The sequence below is a fragment of the Pristis pectinata genome, chromosome 3 (genome assembly GCF_009764475.1).
Source record: "Pristis pectinata isolate sPriPec2 chromosome 3, sPriPec2.1.pri, whole genome shotgun sequence".
NCBI lineage: Eukaryota > Metazoa > Chordata > Chondrichthyes > Rhinopristiformes > Pristidae > Pristis > Pristis pectinata.
Genome location: NC_067407.1, coordinates 98,465,525 through 98,485,716, shown reverse-complemented (window position 1 = coordinate 98,485,716; position 20,192 = coordinate 98,465,525). Strand labels below are relative to the sequence as shown.

Below are 20,192 nucleotides of genomic sequence, written 5' to 3'. Positions count from 1 at the left end.
AAAAGTATTGCCCATTTAAGGGAATTGTTAAGTAGAATAGTGATTACAGAAACATTGGACAAAGCCCAGAGGTTTTCCAAGAACAGAGAAGGCACAACTATTAGATTGTACAGGCTCAGGTTGTTGAAAATATATTTCAATGAAGTTTATCCAGTTATGAAGAACTATGGCAGGTGATAGATTTGTGGCAGGGGTACTTAAAAGTGTAGATAATAAATAAAAGTAATCAATAAATCCTTTCAGAAATTCAGGATAAACTTTTCTCAGAAGGTACTTAAAATATAGTTATCAACGTAGTAATGGAATTGAACAGCTTATTTGCATTTAGGCAGGAGCTCATTAATGAAGAAAAATTGAATAGAAAGATAAAACAATAACAAGTGGTAGTTTGAGAGAAGACTAGTGTGAAGCATAATTACCAGGATAGCGTAGATGTGAATTAACACTCCAATTCATTTTAGAATGCATTGTGAAATACCAGAACAGTTAAAAAGTAAAATCTAATAAATTCACATTTCAATTTCAGAGGAAAAGGTGCACTAAACAGTGACAAATGTGGCCAAATGTTCATTGGTAAAACTTGAATCACATGACCTTTCACCAAAAGTTATCAAGTCACCTGTACATTAAATTTTGAAAAATTCAAACTTAAGAAAACATGAACAAAAGAATCAAGGCCAAAAAGGCAGATTTAAATGTAAACCAAATTTATTTTGCTCTTAAGTAGTGTTCTTGAAGCACTACAGCATGGTAAACAATGTAAATTAGTACAAGTCATCTCAAAAGCCATCAGTATTTTCATGAGCTGTTTATAAAGATGCAGCCTATGCCAACTCGATAAATATTTAACCACTTTCACTTAGAATTAATGAAGGCTCAACAAATGAGCAACACTCCTCATTGAGGAAAACAAAAAGCTGTTGTCGACAAAGCGACAGCACATACATAGACAAAAAAAATTCATAAAAAATAACCAAGTGTACTGTGTTCCCAAGTCATTCAAGATGCTTTACACCGGGATGATGTGCACATGATCTTGCCGCAAACCTATCTGGCTAGAATTGCATTAATTCAGTCAAGCATTACCACTTCTTCCAACTACCCATAGATACAATTGAAAAGCAGCACTGGGACATGCCTGACACTACGCTTTGAATAATTCCCACCCCACCCCCCAAACCTACCCCACAGATCACTTTCATTCCTAGGTTGCATAGAGGCTATGCTACAACAAAGTAACACACACCCAATTTAAGAGATTGGTGATCAGTTACAGAAAATAATTCCTATCTCTCTTGTACACTTTGCAAGCAGAGGCACAAGCAAAGCCTACTTTTCAGCTCTCTTTCCTCCCCTCCCAAACCATAAAATGGGACACAACTGATCTTTAAAAAGTGATTTGATTCATACAACTGCATGCAAATCTAAACAAAGATGACAAAACTTTGAATTTATAACAATGGAAAGGTATTACACAAGAAAAAACTCCCATACAAATTGCATACTAAGTAAAAAGAGCTATCAGGTGACAAAGGATTTAATATACATATATTGGCATCATTTTTGGTCAAGACACTTGTGCATTATCTTCTGCAAAGCTACACTAATGGTGGCTAAACAGAAGAAACAGCACAACTTGGTTTACTCCTTATTTCTCAATCATACATTTCCTCAGGGATTTCATGTGGATTAAGAATTCCAGGAACAGACATCTGAAGTTTATGTTTTTCTTCTTGGGCTTGGCGTAAAGCAGCCTCTCGTTCTTCTAAGAACAAGTCAGCACTATCTTCTCCAGCAAATTCCTGCAGGCAAACAAAAATTTGTAAAAAAAAACAAATTTGCAAAAATGGCCTTCCATATTTAACTGGAACATTTTCATTCTGCTGTATGAGGCAGTCGTGAATCCCCTTAACCCTCAGAAGTAATAAAACAAAATGACCATCAACTTATTTCACTCATTTAAGCCTCAAAGCATTATTGCTTCAAAACAATGGCACATTTTACAATTCACTGCCGGTTTTGAGAAACCTGGTGACTCTCAGCTCATGTACATTTTCACCTTTTCCCCATGTTGAACTCAATAGAGCTTCAAATCTGAGAGGCCCTTAACACCTCTGACATAGGTGTTTTAGCGTAAGAATTGTGATGCCTTCTTGATAAGGGCACAGAAAAGGATTTGTATTAGGTAAATCACTAGCCTTTACCACATAGAAACTCTACTTTCCCTCCATTTTTCCCCAAATCCATGCTGTATCCCAACAATAATTTGCTGGCAAGAGTAGAGAAATTAAATCCATACCCTTCTGGTTTGCATCCATAGAAATTAAATGGATGTGTTAAATACTGATCTTAAGCAAAATCAGTGAAGCTTTATGCAGAATTAATGGCAGACTCTAATGCTGGCTGAGGAATTACATTTTAAATGTTGATGAACATGCTATCATTATATGAAGGTGTCAGTTTAAAAAGAGAACTACACTACCATAAAATAAAACCCTCTTGAAATAACTGAACAACTCATGTTAAAGTTTTAAGGAACAAAAAAAAGCCCTCATTTTCTACCAAGGAGCTTAGGTCAACAAATTTTATTTGATTCAAGACTTAACAGCATGGTTTTCTTTTTAGCAAGCCCAAAGTGAAATCAATACTGACCCCAAGCTTCAAAATCAGACAGACAGCAAAGTTTTGCAAATTGTGGGTTAAACAAGCTGTTTTATTAAATTGAACAGAACATTCTATAACATTCTACATTCACACTCAACAATTGAACTTTGTAATTAAACTGTAGTTCTATGTCAGACTAATAAATATCTTTGTAGCCAAGTAGTGACTGAATGAGACTGTTCAGCTGACCTGTGAATCAAACGGAACAGACTACAAATACAAAAAACACCATTTCCTTGCAAATAAAATCTGTTTGCACTGCAGTAGCCGATTTATCCCACTTTAATGTCTTCACTACATTGTCTTAAAACATTTAGAAATAAAGTTTTGATACATTCTAAAATCTTCTGACATAAACTAGAACTGCTTTACCTTGATTTGAACAAGGAAATCTCTCAGATGTTCTTTAAAGGCTGCAATGTCTTGATTTAAACTGAAAAGCCCGGTTACAAACAACTTCACCTGTGCTCTGTAACAAGAAAAGGAGACTTAAGAAGTTAAGTAAAAGGTTCAAAAGAGATTTCCTTTAAACAATTAAAACCAACTTACTCTTGTAGATGTGGAAAAGCAGATTTCAATAGATTAGCCACATAATCCTGAATGAATACATGATTAGTGACAGGATTTGTTGGGTTAAGGGGCACTGATATTTTTCCTTCCTCCACCAGGTTGAACATGTATGCAAGTATTGATGCATGCATTGTCAAACCTAAAAAAAATTTAAAAAGTTAATACTTTAGAAGCAATTATAAAACCATTACAAGTATTCAGTCTTCAATTTAATTGATGTTGCTGATTCATTTAAATTTTAACCTATATTATAAATAATCCAAAGATATGTGACAACAATGTCAAGCACACAGTCCAATGGAATTAACTATTACACCAAACATCACTAACCTATGGAACTACAAACAAACCTTAGCAACAAACTATACAACACTTGAAAAATTACCATCTTTTAAAGAAACATATTACTAAATATTGTGGATTGTATTGTATTGTGTATTTTTATATATGCTGAAGTTAAAAGCAAAGACTATTACTCTGGAATGCAATTAGTTTTTAAACAAATATTTCTTTAAGGGAACATTAACATACTTTAAAAACAAGTTTCACTTATTCAGCAATTCCCAATAAGTGATGTGCTGAAATTGTTAGAATTAACTTTTGTCATATTTGTTAGTCAACAATTATTAAAAACAAATATGTCATTTCCAACCATCAGACTTCCATCACTTAACTCACACTGGAGAAACTATCTGCCACAAGCCAGTAGAAAAATGCTGTATTCTAAAAACAGAAAAAATTCTTCCATCCTTAAAAGATAGATCTTTCACAACCAAAAGGATCCCAAAATACTTTACACTGAATCACGTATTTTTGAAGTGTAATTACTGTAGTGTAAGAGACATGACAGCCAATTCACACAAAGGTTCAACAACTGCTGTGATTCTAGTGATGATCTTAAATTTATGCTTTCCTATAGCTCATTCACTAATGGAAATGTTTCAGTAAAATTCTTTTACATTGCTAAGCACTTCTGATAGACCAACCTAAACTCTCACAGCCACAGTGAATACAGTCCTAGCTTTTCTCAGGTATTCAACTGCATCTTCAATACTTTTGTGAACTATACTCACTTTGCAATATTCTTTTTATAATAGTACATTAAAAATAGCACAGTTCTCCAAAGGAATCAAGTCCAGCAGCAACCCAAAACCTAATTCGCACAGGTAAGTTGGAAAGGAACAAAAATTTCAAAAATAAACTTCAAAAATCTAGAGAAATCAAATGCTAATAAAACCATTTAGCCCAAATAGTCTGTAAGGAAAATGACATTGAACAAATCACTAAAGGCAAAGCAATGAGCTGGTCACTTCATGAGTAAAGAGACTACGTAGTGCTGGATTAAGCCATAAATTTCAGAACAACATGGAACCAAGTTCCTCGATTGCTGCAAGTTAAGCCTCAATACCACTTAGCAAAGAAAACAAAAACATCTTTTACTCAGTTTCTGATCCCATATAGTTTAATAAAAATCTAACAGTGTAAACAAGATTGAGAATGAGACAGGGTTGAGCTATATAACTTCTGCTATTGCCAAATGGCTGGTCAGTGTTTAGTCTCAATGTTCATGTATTGAGCCACTTTGGTAAAATAGCCAGAAGAATTTGGACATTAAGTAGCACTTTAGACAAAGTACTGGAAGGGCTGCTGGTTCCAATGAAACAAGTTCCAAAAAAAGTTATTTTTGGGTTGGGGAGAATAGGTTTATAAACAAATTAAGCATTGAATAGTAATGCAACTTGAAAAAGGTTCACTTGCATGAGCACAAAATAAAATGACCAGTTGACTAACTCAAATTGTCACTACAGGATCCATTTGTGGCAGATGCAGAACTAGCAGGTAGAGAAGTAGCAAACAAGGGGGCCACTGCACCCAAGAAATTCCAAATTGTTATCCGTTTATAATAAAAGTTGAAGTGGTTAAAAAGTCAATTGAAAAACAAAATCTTAAAGATTTGATAAGCTAAGGTCTTGAATAAAAATAGAAAATACTGGAAACACTCAGCAGGTCAGGCAGCATCTGTGGAATAAGAAACAGTTAATACTTCAGGTCTGGGACTCTCCATTAGAACTGGGGAAGAGAAAAATTGAAGTCTGCTTTGTTGTTTTTATTTAAAATTGTGTTTATATGATTTATATGTTCAGCAATAGCTATGACCAGAACTGGTGTCTTCTCATTTCCTGCCTGGAAATCCAAAACAAGAACAGAAAATGCTGGAAACACTCAGGTCAGGTAGCATCTGTGGAAATGGAAACAAAGTTAATGAGAGTCAAACAAAGAATCTTCAACCCAAAAAATTAACCATTTCCCTTTCCAGAGACTGCATAATGAGTATTTCCAGAATTTCCTGTTAGCTCGAGTTACTGATTTTTCAAATCAAAATCTTTTACCAAGTTAACATTTATTATTAGCACATGATAGCCTTGAATTTCCAGGGTGCGGTGGGTCTTCTCCCATGTTTGCCACTCCCCAACCAGTTCTATGCCCCTATCAATTAGATGCACACCAGCCACAATCAGTACCTCCAGCAACAACTTGGCCCACAACACTAGTTCCAACCTCATCAGAAATGCCTTCTGTTTATAGCAAGTCATTTGTGCAGGCCACAGCTTAGAAGCTCTCAAAACCAAGGTGTTTGAATATTGTGAATATCTCTGCAATTCAAATATCCAAAAACTTAAAGCACCAAAATGAAGTTATAAACAATTAAATCCACTTGCCTACATGGAATTGTCAACATTTCTCTGAAAACTAGGTCAATATTATTAACACTTTAACCAACTGCAACAAATCTGGGTATGCAAAATCCAAAGTCCTTACCAGCAGTGTGAGATGTATCTGTGACAACAGAAAATATATGTTGTAGGACATCACAAAAATACGTCTGATAGAAACTTTGTGCTGCTGCTTCTTCCTGCGCAACATTTTGCAGAAGTGTGTAGAGAATCTGTAGACCTGTAATAGAAAACATTCTAATTGCAGGTCATAATCAAAAAAAAAATCCTTTTTTACAAGTTTACTATGCAAAAACCAAATTTAAACAAACCTGTATCAGCAACATTTCTCATGGTGTGTTTAAAAGCCCATATTATGGAATCTAAAACTAGCTTAAATTGTGCTGGAGGAATGGCTAGGAATGCTGGGAAACAATGCGAATTTACAGCTTGTAAAAGCAGGAAGAAATTGGTTCTATGTTCTGGATATTCTTCGAAGTCCTGAAAAAGAAAGAATGAAACCTCTTTAAAAAAAAAGCTGAAGAGAAGAACAGCACAATGAAATTTGTAAGAGAACAAAAGTAACGTATAATTGTACACATGTGAATTCATGACTGGGGCTGCACAACTTTAGGATGGAGTTTGAGGAGTGTCATTCAGTGCCACACCATTGGAACCAAGATATTACTCATTTAGGAACAGTGGAAGCTTGACAGCCAGGTGATTAAATTTGGGGAAGCTCTGCACAAACCTGGTGCAGCAAAAAGAGGGATGAAAAAGGGTTCAAAGATTAGTCAGATGACAATAAATTCATATGAACTAAAATTTCCAAAAAGCTTGGTTAAAAAAAATTAACATAATGTTTAACTGCTTTGGCAGTTTTATTCCATTTCACCTCTTGCATCATCCCTGACCTCGGATAAATTGCTGGTTTAGCTGCTATCCCCAGAATGATAAAATTACCTCAAAGGAATTGTGCCCTTGCATCTTGATATACAGCCTCTATGAAGCATTTGAGCTCAGTGTAGGGAAATCATGATAACTAATCTAAGGTAACTATTCTTGGGATAGTTTGATGAAAGTCCAATAAAATGTCATACCTGATTCAGAATATTACAACAAAAAAAAATCAAATTTAAGTCAGATGACTGCAACCAATTTACCTTATCTTTTATTATGCCCCACTTCAGAGAGGGGAGGTTTCTTTCTCTTGAACTGCAACACTCCACCATAATTCTCATTATAAAACTGACTAAAAGGCAAATTGTTTGATAAAAGTAACACCACCATTTCTTTTCCCCACTCCTCCAAGCCTGCCCCATGCCAGAAACCAACATTACCACAAAGGGGATTAAATGGTTGTCCACCACTGCATCCCACTTTAAAGTAATAAAGTCTTAAAACATAAATAAGTTGTTAATCAGTTAATATTTTCCAATTGGCAGCACATCAGTCTTTTCTCATAAACCTATACGTAACAAATCAACCTCAGTCTGATCAATACTTTTAAACCAAAACTTTAAACTTACACACATTTTCAGTTCTTTTTCCCCAAGGCAGAGCTCATCTTGGACTAAGTGTGGAACCAAAAGGCCTACAATTCGTAAAACATCTGAAATTGATGTCAGAGAACTTACTTTGATGTCCTGAATGTTAGTATTTTGTGCAACATAAGCAGCCCGTCTTTTTTAAGTTCACCCCAACTACTCATCCTGCCATACCACTTAAATTGATGTAATTACCAGAACATTCCATACACTCAGTAACAAAAGAATGAAGTGATTGATGTTGATAACGTAATCAAAATCAGCCCTTTATTTCCCCCAACATGGTGCAAAATATACTGTGCAAGTTGAGAAACTTATTTTGACAGCATCTCTAATCCTACACTTTAGATAACAAGAACCACAGTGGCAACCACTTCAGTTCTTTTTCCAAGTCAAACACTATAGTTAGTTGGGACAAGGAAGCATCATCACAAATCATAATGATCAGGAAAAAGTGTTCACTATCAAAGAGCAAACAAATAAGAACAATAAGCATGGTTTTATCATCCATATTGAAAACAAGAATGTGATAAAGGTACATAAAAAGAGATACTGAAACTTAAAATTTTCACATTTTAACTGTAAAAGTCCATAGTCATTTCAATTCCAAAACCAGAGTTCTACTAGTGCCAAGTTATGACCCATCCAGAATTAAACGTGTGACTTTGGATAGTTATAAGGACTGTATTAGGGAATGCATACTCAATGATCTATTAATCTCACCTTATTAATCATATTTAAAGTGCATTCGAAGACAGCATCAAATATCTGAGGAATTTCAGATGTGATATGTCCACCCAGTTTGTTCACAATGGTTGCCATGGTACTAAGTACTTCTGGTTCTCTAGCAGCTGGTACATTCCTTTGATAGTCAATAAGCACTGCATCCAGCAATGGAGGAACAAAATTTTCACCCACCTATAAAAATTATTGGAAACATTATTCCATTTTGCCAAAATCTGAGGAGCACAAATGAGAAGCGATGGTGGGGGGGTGCGTTTCCAAAGGAGGGCAGAGGGCAGCGTGAGACGGGGATTGGGGGTGGGGGGGGGAGAAGGTGACTCAGGAGAGGGGAAGACAAGTTAAAAAAAGCCATAGATCAAGGTGCCATTGTGAGAAAGAATGAAGTGCAGACCGAGACAGAGAAAGACATGTTGTGAAAGAGCAGTCTCCTCCATTCCTTCAACATATCCTGCAAAGAGTACAGGGTAGTTCATTCAGAATTCATGTGTGGGCTGGCAAATTCCTTAATACACAAATCAAACTCATTGAGGATGATTGAAGAAACTAAATCTAATATAGCAATAGAATTAATCTCTGTGAGAGTTACGAGCTGGTATTTAAAAACTTGTAATAGGAATGCCAATACAGTATTTATATTTAACCACTAAACCAGCAGGTGGCACTGTGAAGCAACACTGGGTTACACAATATAATGACAGTTTGGCCAGCAGATGGTGCTGCAGAGAATTTTCTTAGATTTTTAGCCACTTGTTTAAACAAAGATTTAATTCACTGATTTCCTGCTAGTTTAAGACCCATGGCTACAGCAGTAATGCCATTTTCCCCTCTTTTGCCAATGAATGGGCTTTTCTCATCTCTGCTGCTGGCCACTAAGCCTACATTGTTTTGAACAAGGCTACTATTGTTTACCGATGCCCTTAGTTGACCTCTTCAGGAGTTTTGTTTCTACAGAGTGCACAGTGCAACTTTATTTATTTAACTGAATAAAGGCAACCTCAACTTTAAAATCTGATTCAAAATTGAGGTAGAGATAAACCCCGGCCAGCAAGTCAGCGTAATTGAAAAGTCATCCAATAAAACCTCAGAGGTCTGTTATCACATACCCCATTCATTCCCTTTTCTCTCCTTGTTTTACTTTAAAGGCCATTCCCAACTCTTGCTCAGAATTTCAGGATCTGCTTATTTCTTTGCTCACATTCAAGTTATTATAGAAATTGAGCATTAGGCCTATATTAACTGGAGTGTAGAAGAATATGGAGTTATCACAGAAACCTAAAAATTAGGCAAATTAGATACAGACAGGATGCTCCTGGTGGCTGGAGAGTCCAGAACCAGGGATTATAGCTTCAGGATACTATTTAGAACTGAGATCATGGAAAATTTCTTCACCAAGATGGTAAATCTGTAGCATTCCATACCACAGAAGGCAGTGGAGGCCAAGTCATTAAATAAATACATGCAAGAAGGTAGCAGATATTTCTTAATTGCCAAATGGATCAAGGGAACGTGAAGACATCAGGATCAGGGCATTGCAGTGGCTAATTAGCCGTGAATGCACTTAATTGTGCAGAGGGCTGAAGGACCAAATGACCTACTCCTCTTTTCTATGTTTCTAATCTTCCACAGCTGGTTAGTCTCCAGGATAAACACAGATGGATTGGAAATGGGCAGAAGCGACATTGTCATGGATAAATGCAGCGAGAACAAGTAGTTCAGGCCAATTAATAATGGTATAAGATAAATAGCAATAAGAGTGGCATCCTTTTGCAACGTGTAAATTTAGATCCCAGACAGAGATGGCAGAAGTTATAAGTGAGGAAAAAGGAAATAGCAGAGGATTTAAATGAAGACTTTGAGTCTGTCTTCACAGAAAACACAAAAACCTCCCAGAAAAGCTGGAAAACCTATGGTTTAATCAGCAAGTAAAAAGGAAGACTAGTCAAAAAATGTATAAATTACAAGGACCTGGTGATCTACATTCCAGAGTTTTGAAAACAGCCATTATGGAGGCAGTGGATACTAGGTTTATAATCTTCCAAAACAGACCATGGAACGGTTGTTGCAAATTGACAGATAGCAGGTGTATTTAAAGAAAGGAGGGAGAGAAAACAGGGAATTGCCAATCTGTTAGCCAAATATCAGTAGCAGGAAAAACAAAGGAATCCACAATAAAAGGATGCAATATAGAAAGTTAGAAAACATTGTATCAAAATGGATTTGAGGGAAATGGTGATTGACAAATCTGTTGTGTTCATAAAGAATGTATCTTGCAGAGTAGATAAGAGCGAGCTAGTGGATGTGGTGTACCTGAATTTTCAATAGGCTTTGGATAAGGTTCCACACAAGAAGTTGTTGAACAAGGTTAGAGCACATGAAACCAGGGGTGTGCATTGAAAAAACAAAATAGGAATGAAGAGGTCAGTTTTAGGTTGGCTGGAAGTGACTACTGCAATTGGAATTGGGCGCTTCAGCCCCAACTATTCCTAATCCATATCAACAAGTTAACCAAGCAGACCAAATGTAACATTGCCACATTTCCAATGACAGCAAACTAAGTAAAAATGTGTATGGTGAAGGGATGCAAAAGGGACACAGACGTGTTGAATGAGTGAACAATAGAATGGCAGACAAAGCATAATATGGAAAAATGTGACACTACTCACTTTGATAAAAAAAGAACAAATGCTGAGAGCATTTTTTTTTTAAATGTGAGAGACAGTGAAATGTTCATGTTCTGGGTTTCTTGTACATAAATTACTGAAAGCTAACACAAAGCTGCAGTAGGCAATTAGGTAAATTTGGTGCTGTTTTTTACTTTGAGGATTTGATGCAAAGATATAAAGTTGCTTTACATAGGGCCTTGGTGAGACCACAGCTACTTTGTTGGTCTCCTTACCTAAAAATGGATATACTTGCTATAAAAGGAACACAGCAAAGATTCACCAAACTGGTTCCTGCAATGACAGGTCTCCTATGAGGAAAGATTGGGTAGGGTAGGCTTTTCATTTAAACTTTAGAGAATAAAGGCGACAACACTGAGAAGTATAAAATTCTTAGGGTTCAACTGGGAAGATGCAGGGAGGATGTTTTCCCTGGCTAAAGGAATCTAGAAATAAAGGTCACTATCACTCAAAGGGGTAGACCATTAAGGGCTGAGATCAGAAAAAAAAATCCTTCACTCATCTGTGGAGGCTTCATCATTAATCAGATTCAAATGAGATTGATAGATTTCTAGATACTGCAAGAATTAAGGATTATGGGAATGGGACAGGAAAATGAAATTGAGGTAAATTGCCATGACCTTGATGAATGACAGAGAGCAGGGTTGAGGGCTGTGTGGCCTAGTCCTTCTCCTTCTTCTTATGTCCATATAAAGCAGAGAAAGATGAAAACATTGCTAGGAGAACAAACTTTTTTTATATTGTACAAACTTTTAATATGAAAAAGACTAAGTATCCCTCTGCACACGCAGTTTAAATTTCAAATCCCAAGTGGTACACTTTGGAAGCAACATCAGACAGAAACGCAAGTGGTCATTCTTGGGTGGTGAGGGGTGCTAGAAAGAGAGGGGAGGAAGTACAGCAACAAGATAGGGCAGAACAAATAGGGGTCTCTACATCTTACTGTCACATAATGAAGGCACATCAAACAGCATTTGAAAAGGTCTTCATCTTAGTCATAGAAAAGATTTTTTCAGTACAGGTTTTAATGACCTTAAAATGCTACTATTTATTCCTTACTTACCATCTGTGGATCATTGGATCTGCTCACCCAACCAGAAATAAGCTTCAGAGTCTCTCTCTTCACTGTCCGCATACTTCTGATTAAGGGCTGTTTTGTAACCATATCACCTATGGTACAAGAACATTAAAAAAAAGTAGTCCTTGTGAACCCTTGAGACTACTTTGCTTTATTCATGGCTGATCCATGCTTAATCTCAGATGTTCTTTGGTGTGCAAAAATTTCTCATGCTTGAAAATTATTAACAACAGATACCACTGAAATAGAGAAGTCTGAAGATTTACAAACCCCTAATTAAAAGTCTTTCAGAAATGCTCAACGCCATATCCTTGCTCCTAACACCCTCTATCTAGAGGCAACAGCTGCTCATTTATATCCCATCAATCCTTCTCAGAATCTTGCATGCAAAGATATTACTTATTCTTCTAAACTTCTATGCTAATTCTACTCCCTCTCAAAAGGGTTAGGATGCAATCTAACAAATGCACAGCGTAGAATCCAAGGTAAGTATAACAGCTAGGTATGGAGATCAAAGCTCAACTCCAAATGAAATCTCACCAGAGCCTTCCACAATCTCATCAAGACTTATGTCAACATACCACTGACTTCCTTTCTGGCTTCCTATCTTCCTTTGTCCACCAGCATTTTGTATGAAACTTTAGATGAAAAGTAACACATCCAAGTCAGCAATAGAAACTGTGAAGGGCCAAGGGCCCAATACAGATTCCTATGGCAATACTAATAACAATGTTATCAACTTGAAAGCAACCAGTTACTTCCTAATGTTATGCTAACCCAGCACCCTTATGTACAAATCTTCACGATACCAACGTAAATGTCTTTTGAAAACCCAGATACACTGCACTAATTGTTTTCCCCTTTTCTAACCTGACAATTACACCTTCAAAAGTATTTGTCAAATGCAATTTGCACTTCATGAAACTGCACTGAAATTGCTTAATCATGATTTATTTTGCCATTTAACCACATTTATTATAGATTCCAGTCCATCACTGACTGCACTATAAAAATTAGGCTAACTTGCCTTTAGTTCATTTTTCCTCCTTCTAGATTTTTCTCCCTTCCAATTTACTGGGATTATTCCATAACAGGTAATTTCAGATGAATATCACTGATGCACACATCTCTGCAGATTTGAGATGCACACCATCCTGTCCAGGGAATTTGAGCTCTCAAATCCCTCTAGAATTTTATCTTCAGTAAAATTACTTTAAACTCCTGCTATTAGACCCATCGTTCCTCTCCATTTCAGCTCCTACGTCTTCTGTAAAATTTGACTAATGGTCAGATATTTCTTCATCATCCTTAAATCCTCAGGACCCAAATTTATTTTTGCAACTCTTATTTTACATAACTGTTGAGGCTCTTCATTTTTATAACAACCTTGAAATCAGTGTCTATCCTTTTGTCTATAATGAACCCTATCACTAATGTTCTTTTTCACTCCCGTCTCTAGCCCCACCACTATTTAAATATCTCAGTACTAGCCCCATGGTTAGTTTATCTATTATCCCACCATTCTTAGATCACATCCATACAAAGTGCAAGTTCTTGCAATTCTGGATCTCCAAGCCTACCTGACTTGTCCATCACATTTATCTGCCCCTAACTACTGCTCAAATCCTGAATACTACCTACGCAAGAAACACAACCCTTACCTGGTTCAAAATAACCAGGTAGCTTCCCACCAATATCACGAGCTTGAACTCTAACTCAATACATGCTACCAATGTGGTTGCTAGGGAGCATCCTGGGCTACACCAACTCACACACATTGCAAATATAACTCATCACCAGTCTTACATCTTTAACAAATCTTGTTCACATATTCAATCAATAGAGGCGTCTATTCACTTATTTTTTTAGTTTTTAGACTAAATATTTTAGATCAATTAGTTTCTTTACATCTACCTCTTGATCTGCTGCAAACTTTTCTTAAAGAAAATTATTTACATTAAGCAATGTTTATCTCCTGAAGCTCACATGAACAAAGAATGAGGCACAAAGCAACACCTTCCCTTCCTAACTAAATTCCCATTTTAGAACATTAAAATGGCACTCCAACAGTGTCTAGCAAATAACAAACACCCAATTTGCTAAAGAACACATCTTCCAATATTTAAATGTATCCCTCACTCTCTGCCACCCTCCCTCCCCCATTCAGGATTCAAACAAAAATCTACAGAACAAATAAATGTTGATCTTTATAATTTACAGTACTGTAATACAAGTTCACGAAACGTATACTACTGCTACAGAAACTACTGGTTGAACATAGCAGTTCTTTTTATAACACTGCAGGATTCATTGTCCTAATGTGCATGTAACACAGAATAATACATGAACACCAGGAAGAGATTACATAAACTCAAGTTGTATTCTATGGGATCTAGAAACCCAAGCTATGATTTGTTTGAAGGTTTTAAATATTAAGACATACAAGAGTGTATACAAAAGGCATAATTCCAGTGGCTGTCAAATCTAGAGCAAATCTACAGATTAAGAGCCAGGCCTTTTAGAGGTAATTTTTAATTTCTGCAGGCAAAGGGTGCTCAATAATTGCCTCTCTACGGCTGATGGTAATATATGTGCCACCTTTGAGATACTTGACAAATATTAACAGATGATGAAATATATCAAGGAACATAGACCAATAAGGCATATGGAGTTAGGTCACAGAAGAACAACCTCATTAATATTGCTGAAATGCAGAACAAGCTAAAAAGGGATTAAATAGCTCACTGCTGCTCTCTTTATTTTTACATAACCAAACCATTTATAACAAATCTGATCATATTCAGAATTAACCAAGGTATACAATAAAAGCAGATCAGATTATGCCGGCATCAAAAAACAGGCGCTGGTAAATGCCTGGAGATTATCAAACAACTTGGAAAACAATGTACTTTTGCCACAGGACCTCAAATAGCATTAATGTTAACCAAGTTGGTGTACATTTGGTGACAGATTTTTTCCTCCATTTCATAGCACAAATTCAAATGCGCTCAAAGAACATTGAAAGAACTCAGATACCAAGTTAAGCAACTTTAAAGTTCATACACACAATTTGCATTGCAATGCAACTGCTTTTACTCGAGTGCATTCATTGTTTTGCAGGAGACTTTTATTACATACATTATATCAAGTACAAATCAAATATTCAACTAACCATTTGTTTGAATTGCTGCCGAAATATTTTCACTGAGGCACTTGTACACATTCAGCATATCCAGATAGATTCGACCAAGCTGAATGACAAATGGATGACCAACTGCTTTACAGGCTCGAACATTAGTTTTCAGAATACTGCCAAGCTGTTTCACAGTCTCGGGGTCCTTAAGAATGTCAACATTCTACAGCAAAAGAAAGATAAATTAACTCCAATTTGGCAAAAGATGTGTACACACAGTGTGGAGATTTTCTGCAGATGTAAATGAGATCTAATCTTCTAGGCTGCTAATTTTTAACGTGTTCCTTACTGTTAACAAAGGATGCTTAAGCTCCCATAATTCTACAATGTGTACTCCAATTTTTTTAAAATATATTCACACCTGATTTTTGCTGCTTTCATTTTGGAAACATTAGCCAAATGTAACCAAATTCAAATATTGATTTAGAAAGCTAACACTTTGAAACATTAGCAAACATACAATCCACTCAGGTTGTCACAAAATATGTACACTGCAGAGGTCTTTTTCAGGCAGCTGAGATAGCATACTCAATATTAAGTACAATCCCCAATTATACTGGTGGCTTAAGGTCAAGATTGCCATGTTTTTTTTTGGGAAAGACAGGAAGTTCTGAACCATTACATAAATGCACAATGGCAAAATAAGATCTAAATAAATGCAGCAAGATATCAACTTCAGTCTGGAGTTTGCTTATTACTGAATAATATGCAGATTAGTTTATGGTTTGATAAGTAACAAAGCTTCAGGTCTAAAATGTCTTTTTGCAGATCCTTGCATGACAGCATTGCACATGGGAAGCCTTGCACATGGGAAGCCTTGCACATGGGAAGCCTTGCACATGGATCCATTGCCTTTCCAGAGTGACAGCTTAGCTGAAAAAGTTTTTTTGTTACACAGACAAAACTATGCTTCTCCAATTTTTCTTTATTAAGAATTTAGTGATGATTTTATATGCATTACTCATTTCAAACAATCTGCATGAGAAGTTTCTGAACAAATGCAAGATGCAAAAGAATTGCTCACTAAGACAGTACTAAATATCAACAAGACAGGCACACATACTAATCACCATCGCAGAAGCAATGGAATTTTGTTAGACATGAAGGCAGCTCCATTGATTTTTAGAACTACTCATAACAAACATACCATGAAAAATTTCAATTCTGCTGTTAGCAACACAGCATTTTCAACACGTTTCCTATTTATCCAGTTTATTCACCACCTTCCTCAAATATTTGCCAGTTTGACAATATATTTGAAAATTCTTCTAGCTTACAAGGATAAAAAAAAATACTGCATATAATGTGTTAAATCAAAAAGGTACAGGATGAAATGGAGGGATTCAGTTCAGCCCCCTGCCCCTCATTTTTTTTTGGGCCATGCAATTCGATGTAATTTTTGTGTATTTTTTTTAAATATCCATAATACAGGTTGAAATATTGTGTTGCTCGAGCAGAGTTCAAAATCTTGCTTAAATAAAAAGGTAATGGTTCAACAGAAATTCAATCAACTATATATCTGAGAGACATGAACTTTTGGCCGATCAAGTCTATGTAAGCTCAGAAAGAAATCCCACTCCCCCACCCCCAACCCCCACCAATTCTTCCCCGCAACCTTATCTCCTCAAAGTCCCTTCAACTCCCCCCAGATTCTGCCATTCACCTATACACTAGGGGTAATTTACAGTGGTCCAGTGACCTATCAACACACTCATATTTGGGATGCGAGGGGAAATGGAGCATTCAGCAGAAACCCATGTGGTGACAGGAAGAAAGTGCGAACTCCACACAGACAACATAGGATATCAGAATTGAACCAAGGTCGCTAGAGCTGAGGGGCAACAGCTCTACTAGCAGTGTATAAACTATGCTGTACAGAATACTGGAAGAATCCATTTATAATACATTATGCAATTGAATGTATTACAAAATCTCAAGAATTGCTAACATTATATATGCAAGTAAACTTTATAATTAAATACCCATACTTACTTTAGTTGCTTGCTGTATTATACTGTCCCAGACCTGATTTGGCAGCATCATGTATTTTTCTATTAAATGCTCTTGCACTGCCTGATCTGTCTGAGCACCAATCATATAACCAACAGCTTCATAAAAAGTGTGAACCTATTGGCAATACAAATAAGTTTATTTTAAGCAGAATTATACAGAAATAGTGGAAAAAGAAAAAAAATTAATACCAAATCACCAATATCTTCACTTTGAAAGCAGCTTCAACTACACTCAAGGAGCATGCTGCCATCCAGAATAATTTACATGACTGGCAGTCCACAAACCATTTTGTACATTCATTCCACCAAAAGATACACGATGGCTGCTTTATGAACAATCTAAGAAATCATTTGACACCTTCCAAACATGTGACCCCTACCATCCAGAAGGACAAGAGCTTCAGACAGATGCAAGCACCACCATCACTAAGATGTTACCCTCCACATCACTCATCTCAACTTCAAAAAAGCAGCATTGTTTCTTCATTATCACCATGTCAAAATCTTGGACCTTCAAGGTCTCTCATGGTAGGCTGATCCAAAAGATCAAGTCACATGGGATCTACGGTGAATTGGTAGATTGGATTCAAAATTGGCTTGGTCATAGAAGACAGAGGGTAGTAGCGGAGTGGTCTGCCTAGAGGTCCGTGATGTAGGTGATCTGATAAGCAGATTTGTGGATGACACAAAAATTGGTCAAGTGTGAGGTCGCCTGTTTTGGCATGTCAAATGCAAGAGGAAAGCATACAGTAAATAGCAGGATCCTCTAGAGTGGGGTGCAAGTCAATTACTCCCTGAAAGTAGCAACACAAGTGGACAGGGTAGTAAAGAAGGCATACAGCATTCTTGCCTTAATCAGTAGGGACATGGAGAATAAAAGTTGGCAAGTCACATTATAGCTATATAAAATTTTGGTTCAGCCACATTTGGAATACTGTGTGCAGTCCTAGTTACATTACAGGAAGGATAGGGAGGTTTTGGGGAGGGTGCAGAAGAGGTTCACCAGGATGTAGCCTTGATTAGAGACTATTACATATAAGGAGAGGTTGGACAAACTTGGTTTTCACAAAAGATGTTGAGGCAAGGAGTAGAAGGATATAGACCTTAGGCAAGCAGGTGAGATTAGTTTAGATTGGCATCATGGTTGGCACAGACGTTGTGGGCTGAAGGGCCTGTTCCTGTGCCATACAGTTCTATGTTCTTATCCAAAAGAACTGCAAGAGTTAACCAAAGGGACCATTGTAATTCAAGATGGCTTACAAACACCCTGATGGACAACTGGAAACAGGCATTAAATGCTGGCTCTGCCAACAACGCCCACATCACATGGGAAAATAAAATAAAATTTTCAGATCATATACTCAATTCTTGAATTGCTAAATGCAAATTTATTCCCAAAAACCTTACCTGTTGTGGCTGAAGATCACAAATTATTGTATTGATATTATTCAGGATCTCATCAATGAATGGCATTACTTCTCCAACTTGCACCTGAACAAAGTGTCGACGACATTTTTGAGCAATTTTAATGAAAGTATCACATGCCATATCTTGAACTCCATCATGAGTTTCTAAGTTCAAATAATAAAGTTTTTAATAATTATAGATACAGATAAGAACTCAAATGTATGACCTAATGTTTTGCCACAAAGTCTGCTTAAAACAAGAGAAATGTTAGAAAAGTCAGAAAGTCAATTACATTACAGGTATGATGGTTAATCACTGAATGACACTAACGCAGAAAACACAATGTTACATCAAGGACTTGAGGGGCATGGAATGTTACCTTGATTAAACTTGTTGCACTCTCACCTCAGAACCAGGTTGTTAGGAGTTTCAAGTTCTACTCCTAGGTGTTACATTACATAGGCTAATGCACACATGGAAGAGTGCCACGAGTTGAACGTTATTGTAACATTCTTGCTGTTCGACACTGCATAAGGAATAAGTTTACCTACAAAAGGCTTTTCTTCAAATTATTTTTTATCACTTGAAATTGCATACATGAGCAGATGGTGAACAAGTGTAGCCCTTTAAAACTAACCAATTTAATTGGAATCAAGATAGATCCATTTGCTAAATGTGGACACCAGCCTAGGCAAAATACTCGCCTCTTGCCATATCCCTTCTTGGAATTTCAAATGGCTTCTACACAACTACCTAGAATTTTAATGCAAATATTAACTGGTTGCTTTAGTCTTTAATTCAACTACAATGAGTTTTCAACCTGACTAACCAGTGCACAAGATTAATTAGATACTACACATTTCAAATCAGCAATGACTTTAAATATCATTTTGAAAAATGATTTTAACTTTTGTTAGTAAGATACTGGGCACTATATATTGCATAATTATATAGATAGAAATGAAGAAACTCATCTTTTCCAATGCCTAAATTTCTTTGGATATTCTAAGTAATTTATCCCAAAGCTGTGGAAGAAATGCATTGAGTATGGCAGAACATGATTAAAGGTTCTGTGGACAACTGAATATTTTGACGTTTAATGCAGGATCCTGTATCAAGATTAAACAGCAGTTCAAATGAAGCTTGATTTAAAAGGGACAAGTCTTTTCAGTTGTGCTTTTGAACTCATCAATTTCAATTGCCTAAAAAAAACTCCAAACTTTATAAATTACACACTTCTTTTGTCACACAACAAACGTACCATGCATAAATTCAAACAGTTTGTTAACCACAGTCTTTAAAAACTTCCAGTGAGCTCTCAAGAAACGTGGGTACTGTCCAACGATATACATGATATTTGAAGCAATAATGGCCTTGTTGTCTTTACCCCTCTTCTGTTCACACAGTCCCAAAAGATCCTAGAGTTAAAACAATACATACATTACAACTCAAAATTTTGAACAGGAATTTGGAAAAGGTTTTGAACGGTCATAACCCTGGAATAGTAACAATTGCTGAAATTGCTTTATTTGTTTTTATTTCAGATTTCTAGCATTTGTAATATTTTGTTTTTGTTGTAATT

General features: G+C 36.3%; 1 protein-coding gene across 9 annotated transcripts in view; it reads right to left on the bottom strand.

Annotated features, from left to right (window-relative positions):
- Nucleotides 1-690: 690 nt before the first annotated feature.
- LOC127568189 (exportin-1) overlaps nucleotides 691-20,192 on the bottom strand; it is a 52,783-nt gene continuing 33,281 nt past the window's right edge. For all 9 annotated transcript variants that reach the window (XM_052011661.1, XM_052011652.1, XM_052011653.1 and 6 more), the window contains 11 exons: nucleotides 19,872-20,028; nucleotides 18,611-18,774; nucleotides 17,184-17,318; nucleotides 15,171-15,354; nucleotides 11,984-12,090; nucleotides 8,219-8,413; nucleotides 6,281-6,449; nucleotides 6,055-6,189; nucleotides 3,214-3,373; nucleotides 3,037-3,133; nucleotides 691-1,802 (listed from right to left, as the gene is read on the bottom strand). In XM_052011661.1, coding sequence (XP_051867621.1) covers nucleotides 1,656-1,802; nucleotides 3,037-3,133; nucleotides 3,214-3,373; nucleotides 6,055-6,189; nucleotides 6,281-6,449; nucleotides 8,219-8,413; nucleotides 11,984-12,090; nucleotides 15,171-15,354; nucleotides 17,184-17,318; nucleotides 18,611-18,774; nucleotides 19,872-20,028 — 1,650 coding nt within the window. In that variant the 3' untranslated portion in view covers nucleotides 691-1,655. The remainder of the gene's footprint in view (nucleotides 1,803-3,036; nucleotides 3,134-3,213; nucleotides 3,374-6,054; nucleotides 6,190-6,280; nucleotides 6,450-8,218; nucleotides 8,414-11,983; nucleotides 12,091-15,170; nucleotides 15,355-17,183; nucleotides 17,319-18,610; nucleotides 18,775-19,871; nucleotides 20,029-20,192) is intronic.